The sequence below is a fragment of the Poecile atricapillus genome, chromosome 9, assembly GCF_030490865.1.
Source record: "Poecile atricapillus isolate bPoeAtr1 chromosome 9, bPoeAtr1.hap1, whole genome shotgun sequence".
NCBI classification, from domain to species: Eukaryota; Metazoa; Chordata; class Aves; order Passeriformes; family Paridae; genus Poecile; species Poecile atricapillus.
The window spans coordinates 11007991-11026759 of NC_081257.1; the positions used below are offsets into that span (position 1 = coordinate 11007991).

Below are 18769 nucleotides of genomic sequence, written 5' to 3' on the forward strand. Positions count from 1 at the left end.
TTTATCAGCTCAAATGATCTCATGAGTGTGTGGTGTCTATCTTGTTCTGCCCTCCAGCCTCCTGCTCCACACAGAGCAGTTCTGGGCCATTGCTTACTGACATTGCCTTCAAGGTGTTTTATGCCAGCTGAATATAAAATCTGTAAAAAATTTCTGCTCATTCAGAAGCAATCAGTGGGGGAGGAAAAGAACCCTAATAAAATACAATAATTATTCTGAATGTATTTGTTAGGCAGCTAAGCAGATTGTTCCCTCTGAAAATGTCCAGTATTTTAATTCTAAAAGATAATTGGTTCCAGCACTTAGAGCCTTATACTGATTCCAGTCTTTGCCTCAAACTTCTAGAATCAGGAAGTCAGTTTCAAAATTGAAATTTGGAAGGACTTAAAGCAAGTAAGAGAAAGAGTAAAGTCCCATTAATTACAGCCTTCCCTCTTCCAAATCCAACTGCATTTTCCTTCACTTTGATATTCCTAGAATCTTTTGCAGCCCAGATTCATTTCCTACAAGATAAATTTAGTCCTCTAGTTAGCAAAAGTAGACAGATTAATTACACACTCTTACTGATGAGATTCTCAGTGATGATTTCTTTTCCCTATGCCTGATTTTTCTGGTCTTGTTCTTGTATGCTGAATTTCAGACATTTGAAATCAATCAGTTATTTTTCTATTTTTCCCAAAGTGGTGTGTGCTAAACATTTCACAGTAGTTTTGCAGGTGCCTTGTTTGGTCCTGGTATTAGATGAAGCTTATTTTTTCAATTACAAGTTCATTTATTTCATCATGAAGTAAAAAAACAAACAAAACCAAAACCAAACAGAACAAACAAACAAAACCCCAAAACAACTGCCACAATAAGAAGCTTACATGAAGAAAATGGAAAGCAAAATCATCTTGAATTAAATATTATAAATAAGTCCTGTCAGTCCTCTGATGTCAGGGCAGTTTTTTTTCAGAATACAAATATTTTTATTCTTAACCCTGAATCCTTGATACAAAATTAGTTGTGAACTTCATAATGGGTCAGTCTTGTCTCCATACCAGTAAATAGTGTCCCCTGCAAATAAGAAAACGTTTGCTTCTACAGAAAACTGCTTGACATAAGTAACTTCCTACCTGTTTCTTTACTGCATATTTTGTGGTCCTAGTCCAAAATGCTGGGAACCTCAAATGATGCTGTTTGCACGTAAATGCCAGCAAAAGATTCTTCATTAAATGCAAGATCCATGAGGTAAAACTGTCTGGTATGAATTGTGCTTAATTCCAAAGTTTTGTCATGGCAGAAACCTTCACTCCTGTGAGGTTGTGAACCCCAGGACAGCAAAGCAGAAATGGTCTCAGATTTCTAAGAGCCCTTAAAGGCACAGATTGTTTGTGACAGTAGGGGAGAGGGACAGAGGAATGGAAAGTGAGTCTGGATACACCTTCCACTGCTTCTGCCTGTGCAGTGCTCTGGACATGCAGAAGAAATGGTATTGCTTTGTGGAAAAGAGATGGAGAAAAGACCAAGGGTTTGGGATAATTCAGCTATACAGGTTCTTACAGCCATTCCCTTCTTAGGCTGTGTTGGATGATTGCAAAACAGAATACAGAGCAACACGTCTCTTCTAGAAGTACAATCCCATTTAATACAATCAGAGTAACACGCTAAAAATCACAAACACAATTAGTAAATCTGATTTTTCAGAAGACATTCTGCCTTGCTTTACACATTCAGTAGATCAAACACACTTTCATCTATCTTCAGAAAGGAGTTATCTTTAGATGTTGGTCTTACATTGATATGTAGAACAAGATTTAATACAGTGCAAGATCAAAACCCCACTAAACTCACTGCAGCATCCTCGTTGACTCTAACAGATATTGTGTGAGGCTCTTGTTTGGGTCGGTTTTGAGGACAGAGTTGATTTTACCATGAGAGAAAGAGGATGTGTGATTGGCTCCTAAGAGGATTTATGATCAAGAAATGATTTTTTGTCTTTAAGAGAACTGTCAAAGAACCTGCCCTTTTTCCAAATGTGGAAAAGCATTTATGCAAGATGAACAAATGGATGAGTGTGTGTGTATGCACCTGTCTTCTGAGGTTGATTCTTTTTTCCTTCCTTCTCTTCCTCCCTTTCTTTTTTTGTAAGAGATAAAAAGACTAGATATACAAATTAGAATGTGAATTGAATCCTTTAGTATCAGTGATGTGTATCTTACAACCATTAAGTTACAAATATTAAGTTTGGCCTGGAGTTGTCTATATTTAGAAAATTATTCCAATTCCATGAATGAGTATTTGTACAGCTTTTAATTAGGAGGGATAGACCTACTATACAGCAGACAAGAAAATAGTTGTATCAATAATTTCTATAGGAAGATATAAATATAGTAATGTTTATACAGAATATATGTTTGCATATATAAGCAGAATTGACTGTGGATAAATATTTATTATTAATTTATTATAAATATTTTATTTATAAATAAAAAGCATTTATGGATAAATGCTTAGGAGTATTTAGTTATTGGTGTAATAATGAAAATAAGACTTGCTCCCTTTAAACACACAAGCATGAGGCCAAAATTTTGGTCATGGTGTGTGGAATGCTCATGGAGTGTCAGGTTCTGTTACTTTGATTTGTAGTCACGTGGCTTATCCATACAATTAGTAGAATTCTATAAAAAGTATTTATTAATCAAGTTTCTAACAAAACCTCATGCTTAAAGTAATCACTTGGTTTAATTTAAGTATAATCTTTTCTGTAAATATTTTTCATTCATTAAAAAGAGAGAACAGTGAGTTTATACAAATGAGTCACAGGCATAGACTCACAGAATATACGAGTATGGATTTCTTGTCTGTTCATTTCCACATGAAGCTCAGAGAGCAGATGCAGACAGATATGATTTAAATAACCGTTTTAAAAGTTGAGAATATTTAGATCCTTTTTGTGCTGATTCTGATTTTATAAAAAGATTCATAGACTGCTTTAGGAATTCTTCAGTCATTTGCATTAACAAGCAGTTAATGTATTTTAGAAAATGTATCAAATTTTCAAAGAGTGGAGCCATGTAACTTTTTATTTTACTATTTCTTAATTCCAATCCAATACCTTTACAACTCCTGTGTGTTCTCTTTTTCATATTTCACAGGAGCTATATTCTTTCCTTTCTGTCATCTATAGGAATTCTTTTTAAAGAGAACTAGAATTGTAGTTTTCATCTATGTTTTATAACTCTCTTCTCCATAGCAACATTTAAATTTCCTCTGATGGGTGTACTTTGTATGCAGAGCACAGTCTATCCTTGACTAAAATGCTGTAGTAACTGAAAAATATGTGGTAGCACAGTAAAACAATTATGTGAACAATGAAGGATTTGCTCTTAAATCCCTTGAAAAATCAAGTGCATTTTCTTAGAGATGTTGGCCTAGTAAGCTGCAGGTTAATGTCACTCTTTTAATATTTATACTGAAGTCTTAATGTCAGAAGCATCCCAGTAGGAGGCTGAATTTTATTTCTTCCTCAGTGTGTGCATATAATTTTCTATGATGCCTGTAGTACTTAGATGGGGGGGGGAAATAAGTGCACAGATTGCAAAAGAGAAATTGTCAAAATCATAATATTTAAATGCTGTATCTTATAGCAACTGAGTAAGTAGATTTTAAAGCAGAAAGTTTAAATTTTCTGCTCTAAAATAGAGAATTGGAATATTATTTCTATTCTTTCCCAAGCTTTTGCTATTTATAGGAAGAGCTGAGGAAACCTGCTAGCAAAGTATGAAATGTTTTGCATTTCTCCATGTTTGCCACAGCACTTCATATCTTTCCTGAAAATGTATTTTTGAAAAGTGAAAATTCTAAGCCATACATCCCATGTCAAATAAAGAGTCACTATGTGACATGGATGGGATGAACAGGAACATTAAAAACACCATAAATTTAGCAAGGCATTAAGGTTAAATTTAGTGCAGCTCAGAAAGTATTTATAGAAATGTCTGTATTATCAAAACCATATCCAGACTTGCTGATTATTTACTGATATGTTTGCAGTTACTTTCTGTTGATTTGTATTGTATCTGATAGTGGAAGAATCAAGTCTGTAGGGGTAGGGCTGTTTTTCTGTGACTTTTAAAAGCTTGGCGGGAGAAAAGGACTGTGGAAATGAGGCCAGTGAATGTAAAATAAGTCTTTATTTTTTTCCAGTGTTTAAACATAAGTAATTGCAAAAGTATACTTTTTATAACAGTAATTCCATGAAATCATTAGAAAAATAGAAATGGAAAGTTGATATCATAATTATATATGTTATTTTTGTTTCATTAGTAATAGAACCCATGATTTTAGACATAGTAAGAAACTACTGAGTATAACTTACTCTTGCAGAAGATTTTTTTTTTTGCTGTTCTTCAAACAAACATCAGGTTGAATTCTGATCCAACAGAACAATAAGTCTATAATTCTACTGTGTTTTCCTTTAAAACTTTTGGACTTGGTTTCTTGGAAATCTAGGGCATGCAGCTACATAATGTTTTGAATAAATTGTTGAAACAGCTCTAAAATATTTTAACCTTTTTCTTTTCAATTATTATTAAATCATTTACAAAATCAGTCTTTACAAACTTCTTTTGATAAGGGTGAAAGGAGATGGCCTTTTACAAGGTACTTATGAGAACTACTGGTCCTGTGACTCATTCCTGCTCTAAAGACAGTATTTCAGATCTCTGCAGTTTTGTTTGGTTCAATCATGTTGGTGTCACAGGTATCTTATCCAAAAAATTGTGCAAAGTCATTAATGTTGTATCCCTTTGCCTGTCTTGGGTTTTTTTTTACCACGCTAGTAGTGTCTAATTTTTCTTTTTCTGGTAATACCAAACACATTTCCATGAAGGACTCAAAACAATGCTAGATTATTTGCAAATGTGGAAAGCATGACAGTGTGTGCACACCAGTATTGAAAAACCTCCTGCAGTTATTTATTCTGTGTTAGATGGTGTGACGGGACCCCAAGTTGACCTGAATTTAGACGTGGAATTCTCAACATGTCTTACTGACATCAAGCATATTGTGAACCTCAGGGGGCCTCCACTTTCTGAGAGAAATTTTTTTACAATACAAAATAGAATAAGAAAATGTTTTTAGTAAAGATTTTTTTTTTTTTCTGGTTAAAAGGAGTTTGAAAACAACTCCCACTACTTTTTTACCTGTGGTCTTGCAATGCTCCATTGCTTTAGTCTTGATCTTTAAGATTTTTTTTTAAGTTGCAGCAAAATCTGTGTAGTTCCATCAAGATCCCTAAATCTGCTTTTTCTAAATCAGAAAACCAGAAAATTCTCTTAGGTTTCCCCTGGTGCTTACAGGTGTGCAGGCTCCTGTCTCTGCTGTGCCTGGCAGTACAGCAAAGGTCTCTTCCTCAGCAGCTTTGTGCAGCAAGGTCCATTTTCCTTCAGCTGGCTCCTCCTGACCCACAGCTCCATGAACCAGGAGCCAGCAAATGGCCAGGGATCCTCCCTGAGCTCCAGCCACAATAATTTTAACAAAACCTGCTTTACCCAGATGGCAAACTAGGAGCAAGTAAAACAGATCTGCATCATGTGTATTGTTCAGGGACAAGCACCTGAGGGAAGAAGAGGCACTGGAAAGAGGTACTGGAAAGCAGGAGGAGGAGGTACTTTGGTGTGGCTGGAGCTGAATAAAAGCACCCAAAGGGCACATTTTACCAGGGGTGAAGGTAGAATAGAAATACCTGCAGTGCTGGAGGGCCAGGGAAGGATCACACTTTGCTCTGCAGCTGCCTCTTGAAGCAAACACACCCATCAGAGGTACCTGCTGGCTTTTACACACAGACAGGCAGCTCTTACTCTGTTCAATAAAGGGTCAGAGCAGAGGACTATTACTGTTATTGTTAGGAAAATTATTTGTTTCCTATGGCCTCCCAGCAGGGGTAATGTCAGACAAAACTCCACAGTTTATTTCAGAGGAACTTGTAGCAAGTATTAAACTGAATTGCTGACATATAGGACCTTGTATCAGCCAAGTCTCAAATCAGCAATAGGATGAAAATTTACCTGATGGGAACAAAGACTTTTTTTTTTTTTTTCCCCACTGTTTTTTGTTGAGGAAAGACCTTGAACCTGGATTTTTAAGCTTAGGTGAAATGTGTTGAGAATTCCAGCCCCAGAAAAACCATGATGCTCGCATATATTGACTTTATTATTCTTAATCAAGGTTGTGACTATTGATATTTCAGAGAATGGAAATACTCTTGATTTTAAAAAAAGTTATGAATTGGATTGATTAACTGAATTCACCAGCAGATAATAAATAACTCTAGTTTGTAAATGCTTATTTATGTGCTCATGAAAATAATCTGAGTAAAAGCAATAGGGGTCACTTTGTCTTCAAAAGTGTGAAGCATCTTGTTTGTGTGGTAGTTATTAATATGAAATCCTCATTTCAATCCATCTGACTGTAACTCCCTCACTTGACAAAACTTGACCTGACTGTATTTGGCAAATTTAAAAAAAAAAAAAAAAAAAAGTTGCAACTTTCTCCTCTTCTTTGTTTGAATGTAAAAAAGACAAAGTTTCCACTTCTCAGAGTCAAGGTAATTAACCACGTCAGAGGCTAACTAGTTAAACTTTCAGAAAGGCTTTAAACTGCTCTAACCTGTTATACAGGATTTAGGTCATGTATTTACAATTCACAGATATCTGCAATTTCTGCAGCAACCCTTTTATAGTGTTCAATGTAAAAATTTAATTTTTAAAAAGGGCTTGTTTTAAAATACATGTAGGTCATACTTAAATGTGATCATGGTTTGTATTTTGATATTGGATCACTGCAGTTTTAGGATGAGAGAATTTTACTTGTAGCAATTCTTCCTGACATTAATTTTGTTACCATTTTATGTTGTGAAAATGGAGAAATTGTGGCTGCTTGCTCCCAGTATTTGTGAATTAGAGATCATGTGAGACAGCTCTCTTTCATGACATATACCATGTGGATATTAGCTTTTAACAGAGGACTGTTCAAGTTTGGTGTTTTTTTCTCTATTTGTTTTCATTCAGAGGAAGGGCAAAAGGTCAGTCAGAAGCTCACTAGAGATCTTGAAAGTCTTTTTGCATTTGGCATCGATTCACCTGCCCGTTTCCGTGTTCAGATGATGCCTTTAAAGAAAACATTTGAGTTGGACTAAGAAATTTTCTGAGGAGGTGGACTTAGCTCAAGGCTAAAGTGCTACGTGTGTGAATTTCTCCACAAGTGTGGAGTAAGAGGAGAAGAATTCAGAAAAAAGGAAAACTGTATTGTGCCTGTAACAGTTTGGTTTTCTGACTTCCTCCACTACAATGGGTTTTCTTTTTTCTGAAGTGAAAACAGAACCCATCTTTCAGCTCTTGATAAAAAAATGTCTTTTATATGTGATGGAGTCTGCTGCCTGCTCTCAGTGCCTTTATACATGAGTTGTTGCTTACAGTAAATACTGTGCACACAACCAGGTATGGCTACTCTTGTCTGATAACATTTGTGTGGTACAAATATGCATATATGCATAAACACTTGCATTTGATTTGCATATATGCACATATAATCATACTTGTGTTTACAGCACAGAAATGTATTGTTCAATGCATATATTATTGTATATTATGCATGTATTGTAATCTGTTTGCATAAGCAGTTACTAACTTTCTATTCCCATTTTGGTTTTCTTTCCTCTGTTATGGAGGATGCAACCTTCTACTTTAATATGATAATCTCCTCCTAATGTCTGTTTCATTTAAAACTAAATCTGTCTTTATGTTGAATTATATTTGTGTACAGGAAGATGGAACTACACATTTCAGGCGTGATACCATATCTGATGAGAAAACAATCCCTTTTTTGGTGTGGTAGTATTTAACAAATTAAATGGTGCTTTTGTGATACCTCATAGAAAAGCTGTCAAATCATAAATTCAGCCCTCAATAAGTTGAATCAATTGGCAATGTAAACCTAGTTCCTCTAGTTTCTTTCCTTTACACTTTGTTCTATATTATGATTATGCTTTTAATAATACAGCAGCTAAAGTAGCTGTTCAAATTAATTTAATGTATAATTACTTGTTCTGTTTTGTTGTTTTCCAGCTCCCTCAGGCACAAAAGGTAAAATATTTTAATCAAATCCTAGTCATTCCAAGTAGTCACCAGTGCTTCACGTTTCCATGGTGGTGTGAGTGCGGTACAGGTGGTGATCAGTGAAACACTTCACTGTCACGGGGGCTCCGAGCTCGGCCCCAGGAAGGAGCCTGGCTTTGAGCCCAGCTGAGGTACCTGCTGAGAGCAGCTCTTCAAACATTTGAGCTATTTTAACATGCCAGGCGTCCAGTGGCTTGGAAATAACAACTTGGAAACAACTTGGAAACGACAGGGAGGCTATTTTATCAGCAATTTGAAATAATAGTAGGGATTAAAAAAAAAATGCCAACCCACTCCATTAATCCATGTGAAATATTTCTGGATCTGTTGTAGAGACTGCAGAATCCATGGCATAGCTGGTACCCTTTCACTGCTCCCCACTGTATCTACCAACACACCCCTGAACATTCAGCATTTGACTTCTCTAGCAGGTTGCAGACTTTTCATACAACGTGCTCTTGCCTTTAAACCACTTCTGCATCGATATGGTGTTACCAGAGTCAGCACCGCGCGTAGGACAGCACAGTCAGTGTGCCAAAGAATTGCTTGGTGCCTGTTGCATCGTCCTTATGTATCTCACAAATATAATCAAGGCTTCCAGAAACTAAAAAATCTAGCTGGTGTTTTGTGGTTTTGGTAAAAAAATATTAAAATTATAGAAAGGAATAGAATATGCTGGGCAATTGCAACACTCACTTGTCCAAGTCATTCTTATTCTTGGTAAAGCACCTTCAATAAGAAATGTCACAGCAATCAGTTTGATGCCACTGTTATTAACATTCATGGATGATGATAGAAGTTCAGTTTTTAATGAAAGCTGTAAGAGAAGTGATCTTTCACTTCACAGCTTTTGAAGAATGGTGAGGGCATCCACAGAACTTAGAACTTCACTAACATATCTCAGCCACTTTTTAGTTTAAAAAGAGAGAAATATGAGGATGGGAGGCTTTATTTTTATGATGAGTTTGAAAATCCCTTGCTCGTGGAGCTCAGAAAATTCTATTTCAAACCTCAAAGTAATATGCTATTTTATGACACTGGACTATGTCCGTGGTTTGTTCATGCTTTGATAGTTGCAGAACATGGTACCAAAAAAATGTTTGGTTTGTGTTGTTTGGTTTTTGTTTATCTTCTTGAAATATAAGGTTTCAATAAATATTTTGTGTACAGCTTTCTGGAAAAGTAGAAGGACCAAAAGAGTGGCTGGAGTAGCTAACTTTGGCTTTTTCATTTTCACCTGCTTGTCTAAATGTTTGTGCCAAATGCTTCTCTTAACAGTTTGCAGAAAGAAGAGAGAGTCAGACTGTGATGTGCTGCTGCAGGAGCTGTTTGTCAGCTTGTGCCATGTGGTTCTGTATTACCTGTTCTGATGGCCACAATTCTGAATAATCTGTTACAAATTACTCAAGTTTGTGGTTAACAAGCACAATTTTCATAAATGGTCAAGGTTGCCAATTTTCAGTGATTTTTACCCCTGGATCAAACAAATGCAGAACTAAAGCCACATATTTTTATATGCACACATAGCTGACTACGGTCTAGTTGACTGTGTATTACTTTTGTGCAGAGAAAGAGGATAGGGGTGGGAAGGAAGGAATGGGATGGGGAGTGGGGACAGGTACAAGTAATCCTCCTGGGCTTTTGATAACTTCAGGCAAGAAATATGCCTTTTAATAAGTGTGGCCAGGCAGCTTATGAACAAACCAAGAGAATCTCTCTTGCTCTCTGCAAGGTGAAGGGAAGCAGCAGAGGGCTGGTGCATGCCTTTATGAATGACTTAGTCACTGTTTTGCCATGTGGTGTCTGAACTTGTACTGTATTTTTGTTGGAATCTATGTATCATCTTGCATATGTTTTCTCTATAAACATTTCAAACAGTCATGTCTCTCTAAACATGTTCACGTTAATCTTTGAGTGATCTGAAGAAAAATGTGGCATTTCAAGTTTACCTTTAATATTTCATATCTATTATAAATACTTCACCATCTTGATGAAATGTGTTTTCTCTTATATGTGGGACATTTGGCTTCAGATTTTCAGTGTTTAATCAGTGTTCTGTGGTGATTAGCTATTGAGTTTGAAGACCTGTAGGTTTTCAACTGTCTACAGCAGTTAAATAACAACTAAACCTGTTACTCTTATGCCATCTGCTCTTAGCCAAACTGGTGCAAATTCAGAATTGGAGAGCAGGTGAAATGAATAATGATGGGTTTAAGCTGGATATGTCTGCAGCACCATGATATTTGTCTTGAAAAGATCTTTGTGATATGCCCTGTAGTTAAAATTGAAAATACCACAAAACCAAATCAAACCAACAACCCACCCAACCAGCCAAAAAACATCAACCAAAAACTCACCAGTTTCAAGCAATACTTTGATTTGGTCTGGTTATGTTACTTTAAGAACAAAATATGTATAAGGAGAGTTAATGTATCTAAAAGGAAGAATTGCTACCAGACAAATGAAAAAAATTCATATGAATTTTACTTGTCCTTTGTGTTTCTTTTATGCATGTTTTTATGTAGCCATCCCACAGGGCTGTGAAAATAGCAGTAAGATAAAATAATAACTCAAATTTACCACTTTTCAAATTTTTTCATTTTGATTTCCAAAATGACCTTTATCTTTGAAACTGTTATGTTAAACAGCTTTTTGTATGCACTGAAGAGCAAAAGCCATTTTTCCTTAATAGTTCAAAAAGGTGTTTTGTTTCCAAGTAGGAAAGCTTTACTTGCTTTCCTCAGCAAACACAGCAGGATTCAAAAGCTTTTGCCCTACTCCTGCTGTGATGTTTTGTTCTACTTAGCTTGAGTGAAAAGGTAGATGTGAATAAATTAGGTGCACAAATCAGAAGCAGAGAGTTGTGTTTAGGAACATTTAAGAATTTTTTTAATGATTCTCTCATGAATGGAACCATACTTCCTCAATATAGAAATGTTTTAATGGTATTTATTGCACAAAAGTTCCTGACAGCTTTCTTCTCTCTTTCTGTGTTATCCTTAACTTCTGTGAGTAGTTCTGTGCCCTCCTCATATCTTGATGCTTTCAGCCTTTTGGGAGGATCATTTATCATTCCCTACATCGTTTACATTATACTTTGAAGAGTTGAATTAACTGTCATTGGGAATAGAAAATTTGGAAAGCTGCGGTTTCACTGAAGTGCGTGACTAGTGATTTTAGCACTTTTGTAAAATTATTACATTTAAGTGGAATCTAATGGAGTAAAAAATAATCATAAAGTAAACAGTTTGATTTAGCATTCCTTTGGATCTATTTTCTCCTCATGAGATGCTATTGTCTTTGTTTTGTAATGCATATTTAGTTTCTAATCAGAAAACCATGTTAAAATTTTCACTTGCATGTTAATTGCAGTCTTTAGTTTCCAAATTTCTCTCACACATTCCTCAACAAGCAAACTGACTTTTAATAACATTTTTGAATTGGCAGTTTACAAACTCCAAGTAACTATTTTGCAATAAAGGGTTTTTTAGCATTTATTCTGTGTGTCAAACACAGAAATATCTCTTTAACAGAAGATGCTCACACAGGTTTCTATATTGTCCCAGATCATAACTTGAATCTATGCCAAAATAATAGCTATTCCTTATTCTTTTAGTCCATATAAAACACAAATTCCAATTCTCTGAGGCTTCTAGCCTGCCTCATGACTTTGATCACAGCACATAAAAGTGCAGTGGTCACAGAAGACGGAACATTGTGAACCAAATCTATAGAGAGTGGGCAAAGGAAGAAGGGGGAGTGGGTTGGGCAGGTGCATCAGAAGTTCTGGACAGCCCACTGTAACTCTTCTTGACTATACACTCCCAAGGAAGACACTTCAGTTTTCAAATTCCTCTTTCTGTAATGGGAACACCCCAGAAAATGTTTATATTCTTTCCTGTATATGTGTGTCTGGTTTAATTCTGGAGCCTGCCTCGCTCATTGCCCTGAGATATGGATGGGTGGGAGTCTAAACTCTAAGTGGCTTCATGCTAAGAGGATGATTTTTATTTGTTTTTAGGAAGATCTGCTTGAGGTTGTTCTGAAGGGGGGTAACTGTACAGTGAGGAATTAAAAGGAAAACTGTTGTAGTTAAATCTATTTCTAAAGGGAATTTTCCCTCCAATTATAAAACTATTATCACTAGGCATTAGAGATCTGCACCTTTTTCAGAGAGTATGTTTTGTTTCGTTATTCTAAACAGCCAAGAGACATTTAGCCTGGGAACACATTTTTTCCTCATTCTTGAGATTTATTTTCTTTCAAAGGTTTGTTATTTTTTGCTCAGCATTTTATCAACTGAGTGTCCATAGCCATTGAGTAGCTGCCCACCTAAAACTGTTACCATTCTGCGGCAAATCATTGATGCTGTCTCCTACATTCATCATTTTAAACGAGACAGTAACTACATTATGATGAGCAGTGACTCAGGAAAACATTGTAAATATGAGTCCCTGCTCATTCAGCTATTTGCTGACTCCACTTATGGAAGTGGTCAACAACCTGTTCATCTGCCAAACAAATAAAAATTCAAACAGGCTGGATTATACATTGCAATTCTATAGAAATGATTGCAGCAGCCAGCTCTAGTTGGTACTTGTAGATAACAAAATTATAGGGCAATCACTCTTGCCTGCTTCCATAGTCAGTTTTGAGAGTTAATGAGCAGTTCTTTCATAAATTCCCAGGAGCTCCAGACTGTGGGGCTTTTTTCCTCCATGCAAAGAATTTCAAGCACCCTAAAACTCTACTGACAGTCCCCTGGCTTTATCCTATCCATTGAATTGTTTTTAGTAATATCTTGAGAGTGAGGGGACTCGTAAATTAATACTGTCCTGGCACTTGACAAAAACATGATGTCAGAGAAGACTACCCAGGGCAATCATATAAAATCACTAAGTGCTCCAAAATATCACCTCGTAATCAGCAGAATGCTTTTCCACTTCCTGGGCTCCTCTCCACACAAATCATGTCAGTGTGCTTGACTCTACTACTCTGGCCAAGAAGTGGAAATTCCTACATTGGTTTGGCTGCATTTGAGTTTTAAGTGCAACCTTTGAACCCACAATGTTTTGCAGTGTTTTTGGTTTTTTTCCTGTTTGTTTAATAATTTACTATTCCTTGATAGATCAAGGATTCTATTGGGGTTAGAATTATCTCTTCTTGCTAACAAGGAAAACAAACAAAAAAAAAAGGAAATATGATCATAAGTTTGTTCCACCTCATATCCCTAGTGATTCCTTATCAGATGTAAACCTTCTTGACTCTAAACCCCATTTGTGTTCCTGTCTAATGTCTGCAAACATTCCTTCTCACCATGAGATAGTGCCATGCCTCAGTAAATATACTTGTTTAAGAAACTTAAAATCCTCCTGAAGAAGATTGGGAGATGCAGAACATATAATTTTCTAGATTTTGTTTGTCTGATTTTTTAATGTGGAATATGCTTCATAAGGTATCTTTCTCATAATGTAGGAATTGTTTTCTGAGAATGTGGGGAGCCAATTGCTATTCCTTCATTGTAAGAAAACCTTCGTAAACACAAACAAAGCAAAAAAAAATTGCAAAAGTTCTAAAAAGAACAAGAATTAGAATTTTACCTGAGTGCAGAAAACATGATAGAAATATGAGTGGTAGGAGAATGTCACAGCCACAATTAGGCACGACTGTCACCTACAGTATTGCTCATCAAGATCATCCCTGTTGCTGCATCCAGCTGGCTGAATACAGCTGCAGCAAAGCAGAATTTGTGCTCTACAAAATCTCCACTTGAGATCAGAACTGTGTCACACTTTCAAGTGTTGGATAAACCTCTTCAGCTATAATACCTGTCCCTGGGGACAGAAGGGGTTGGACAATAACTCTCCACCTGCTGCTTGAGCTGTCTTTCACACGTTGCCTGTGTGATGGACAGGCACAGAGCAGCACTGGTCAGAGAATCCCAGTCAGGCTCTGCCTTGGGTCAGAGCTGCGGTCTGAGCAGGGAGGAGACAATCTGAGCACTCTCACCGTGGCCACTGATAAACATCCTACGTGCTTCTCTTGAATGGAACCAAGGTCAGGAGATCTGTTTTCTCCCTAACCTAGAAAAATGAGTTGGAAGTTGATGTGCAGAATCAACTAATGCTTCATGGCACCTCTTTGTCCAGCGAAAGCAGCTGGAGCCAAGGTGCTCCTGGGATCCTCACTGGCTGTCACCCTCTGTGCTGCCGTGGGAACCGAGATCTCGGATCTCCGTTCTGGTCTCTGCACCAGTACAAAGCACACACACCTCATGACCTCTTGCTCTTTGCTGGGAGAAAACAGCCCGAGGCAGCTTTGGCAGAGCTGACAGTGGGAGGGATGTGAGCAGAGCTCCAGCTGCTTTGCTGCTGCTCTTGGTGCTCCTCAGAGCAGACTGCAGTAGGACAGAGGATGAGGAGGCATCTTGCCTGCATTGGGATGGGCACAGCTGCTTCCGGGCTGGGCTGGGCTGCGCGTAAAGCATCAGTGACATCTGGATCAACTGCCTTAGCTCGTTTAAAATGGAAATAATGTCATTGAAAACTGCAATCACGTGCTTGTAATTGCCCCGTAGTTCTCAGAGATAGTGTTTCTTTTTTCAAATATAGCTTGCTGATGATCAGGGATTGGTGTTGATGACAACTGTTGCCATGCCTGTATTTAGTAAGCAAAATGAGACTGTAAGTACTCGGATTATTTCTGTTATGTGATAATGGTGTGACCAATGTGAAGTTGCTTTCAGGGATCTAACAAGATTTTAGCCAACTCTAATTTTTTTTCTTCATATTTTGTCTGCAGTTACTATCCCTTTATTACCATAAAAATGTGGACAAATAATATCAAATACCTATAGTCTAGAAACCATGGTAATATGATGAAACCCCATGTTGAAGTGAAAATCCCAGATGACACTGGGCCTTGCAGCTTTCTTACTTCTGTATTACTTTTTTGTAGCAAATATTCTATATAATTTTCCTCTTTGCTCCAATATAACTGAGAATTTAATTAATTTTATGCCTATTATAGATGTATCTATTTATCTTTAGTAATTCAACAGATTGTTAAAGAAACAGAAGTATACTTTCCCCTTAATGCTTGCTTCATCTTTCTCTTTTGTTCATCAAATGGTATGAGAAATTGGGAAAGAGAGAAGTAACATATTTTTAACAGTAGTTTTTAATTTAAAACCTATTTGCATGTGAAAGATTTCAGTAGAGGGACTCACCAGTTATCAAAACCTTGCATGCCTTTTCTATGTGAATTGTCAATAAAGCAGAAAGGAGCAATATTATTGATTTAATTACTGCTTGATCAGCTGAGTTGTACCAGTGTCTGCCTTCCCCACTTTAAAAATAATTTGTCAGTTATCTGTTCAGCTCTGCAGTGTAGCTGCAAGGTGAAATAAGTGGTGAGAATGTTTATTATTATTGTAGTTCTGAGTGCATTTTTTATTGTTCTTTTCAGAGGTCTAAAGGGATTCTCCTGGGAGTAGTTGGCACAGATGTTCCCGTTAAGGAGCTTTTAAAAACTATTCCAAAGTACAAGGTAATACACAAATGGTGTATATATAATTTATATTCAGTATAATGCCTCAAATATAACATAATTCATTTAATATGTTGTTATTATTTATACTTACATAGCTCCATTATTTCACCCATTTTCCTCAGGAATTTTACCACTGTAGTGTCTGAGATCAAGTGCCGTTTTTAAAACTTAAGTTAAAATATGGCCTGAATTTCACATTGTTGTGAATCAGTGTGGTTTAGATGGTAGATGGTAGTATTAAATACTTCCCATATTAAAATCAATGTAATTATAAAATTAATGAAGTTATCAAACTATGAAATATAGTCAGAAATTAGTCAAAATAATAATAAAAAAATGCTGAAAAATTGCAAAATTTCGTAACTTTTAATGAAAACCTATTCTTAATGTGGCTTTAGGCTTTCTGTTTGTGTGTAATTCTTCTTGTCCCAATGACAAGTCTACAATAAAATTCTTAAAAATTAATTATCATAGAAATTTTCAAAATTTGAACCACTATATCTCTTGTGAATGAATGAATGAAATGTGTTTCATTCAGTAAAACATAAAATGTAATTACTTTTCTTTTAAATTTGATGCAGTACATTAGTATTTCATTACTTCTCCATGTCTGAAGTATTTTACTATAGTACTCTTCTATTCACAAATGAAAATTAAATTAATATTTTCCAGTTCATTCCTAGGGGATTTTTTTTGCATGACTAACAAGCATGTAACACAATATTGTAGACAGCCTTTGCTAAAGAGGCCACTGGAATAGCTGCAGTTTGACAGCACCTGTACTGATCATAAATCTGTGTATCATACAAATTGTCTCTTAATTGTCATTTAGTCATTTCATGTCAATTGTTGTCATTTAGTGATTTCTAAGAGAGTGTAGGAAGAAACTGACTTGTGAGTGCCTTCCAATATTCTTACATAAAATTCCTCCTATCAATTTTAATTCTAGTTTGAATACATTAGGATTCACCAAATGATTTTCTGGATCAATATACAGTAACTGGGAAGTTTAAATTAAACAGGAACTTGATAACAATGATGCCTAAAAAGGAGTGACAATAATATTGACAAGGTAAATTGGAGTAAATTCCTGCGACCTGGATCCCACCAGCACGGGGGCTGTGCAAACCCAGCACAGAAAGGCTGTCCCAGGTGGAACAAAGCTGCAGGCAATGGGAAGAGGCAGCAGGTGACTCCACACTGATATCAAAGCACAGTGACAGAGACATTGCTGCTCAGAATAAATAGCAGGGAACTCTCTCAGTGCACACACCACCACCATTTGCTAACAGAAACTTATGCTATACTTCTGTGCATGCAGAAATTCCGAATCAGTAGAAGGCAGAGGAGAAAGGAGAAAAATTTGTTCCTTTGCTAAATTTGGAGCAATGGCCACAATCTTTGGAGCTGCCTGTAAGGAGCTGTGGGGAAAGCAAGTTTCATTTGTAGTGAGAAGGAAGAACAACGTTGTAGTACCTGCAGAAATAAAAGCTTGGCTGTGCATGGCTGGATAGGAAAGGCCAAGTAACAGTGATGTTACTCCTAAATAATCTGTAAGATTTGGTCATAGTCTGAATATGAGAATCTAGAAAGAGTAGGAGGCCCAAATAATGGATATTGGAACAGATTGAGACTGATTCAGAAAATAATTTTTTTAAGAATTTGTTTTCTATGGAAGTAATATATGATCCTCTTGCTGAATATTAGATTTTTATTTGAAGGTATGTTTTATATTGCAGGATGTACTGAAAGAGAGGATTATTACAGGAGGCCCCAGTATCATGCAATGCAGTTGGGTTAGTGAGATCACTTGAGTTATAACTTCCAGTCCCACATGCCCTAAACAAAGACTCTGCAATTGCAAGAGCATAATCACCCCTGGGACCCATTCCTGCAGAGGCAACACGTGACAAAAAATTCACACAGGGATATAAAATGATGGTTGAAAATAGAAGTCTGCTGGCCTGGAATCCTCTCAGCTTGGATGAGGTGGATTTTATGCTGAGGAAGATGAATAATAGCAATAAGCTCTTTGCAGCAGTTGTTACCTTGACTAAACATCCCCAGATGTCAGTGGCAGTTTCTCCTGAATAAGGTGGGGTTGGATTTGGTAATACTTGACTTACATGTGACGTTTTACGACAGTTAAAAGAAGGTATTTTTGTTTCTGAATCTGTGACTTAGAGACAGAATTCAAGGTTTTAAATGGCAGTGCTGCTGTAAGTGGTAACATCTCTCAGATACTGCAGAGACTGTGCAGTTTCACACATTGCACACAACATGATAAAATGCTACCCTCAGATCCTGTGTAGGCCTCAAGCAGGCAAATTCTTTTTTCCTGTGAAATATACCACCCACATTTGTTTCCTTACCTGACTTCCATTGCCTGGATGTCATCCTGCAGTTATCAACACAGACAATTACACTTGAGATCTGATATTTAGCCAACAGCTCGTTCCCTTGTCACACTATAATAGTTAAAATATGTCCACTGTTATTATTTTGGTTATCCCTCCTTTATGAAGAGATGCCAAGAACGTATAACCTTCTATTGCTCTCACTGAAGTTTATTGCTATAGGAAAACCACTAATTTATGAAACAATCCTCTGTGTGGCAGATACAGTTGACCATACACAACCATTCACACAGAGACACTATAAATTAACCTGGAATGTTTTACCTGTGACCTTGCCATAATATCACACTCTGCTTTCTATTTCCAGAAAAATCACAGAATACAATAGGCTTGCTCTCCCTTTTGCCTCTTAGAAAGGATTCAGATTTTTCAGCCTTGCTCAAGTTGCTTTGTGTCAGACAAACTCCTAAAGACGCACTTCAGCAAAGCATTTAAGAATGCACTTAAGTAAAATAACAAGATTTAGTAGTGAGAACTGTAAAGTAAATATCAAAGCAAGATAGTGCTGGACTTTCAAGTTCTTTTTTTCTTTTTTTTATTAATACCATAGTGTATTGAGGTGGATATTCTATTGTCTGAGGAATTGAAAAAATGGCTAAATAAGGATAGGAAGATGCTCTTTGCATGGCAAAAGATACATAG

The 18769-nt window shown here is 36.5% G+C and overlaps 1 protein-coding gene across 1 annotated transcript in view; it reads left to right on the forward strand.

The window, feature by feature from the left end:
* The window catches only part of CACNA2D3 (calcium voltage-gated channel auxiliary subunit alpha2delta 3), a 388427-nt gene that overhangs the window by 264754 nt on the left and 104904 nt on the right, over positions 1–18769 (forward strand). The window contains exons 14-16 of the mRNA XM_058844987.1: positions 8109–8126; positions 14771–14842; positions 15627–15707. Of these exons, the coding sequence (XP_058700970.1) occupies positions 8109–8126; positions 14771–14842; positions 15627–15707 (171 nt within the window). The remainder of the gene's footprint in view (positions 1–8108; positions 8127–14770; positions 14843–15626; positions 15708–18769) is intronic.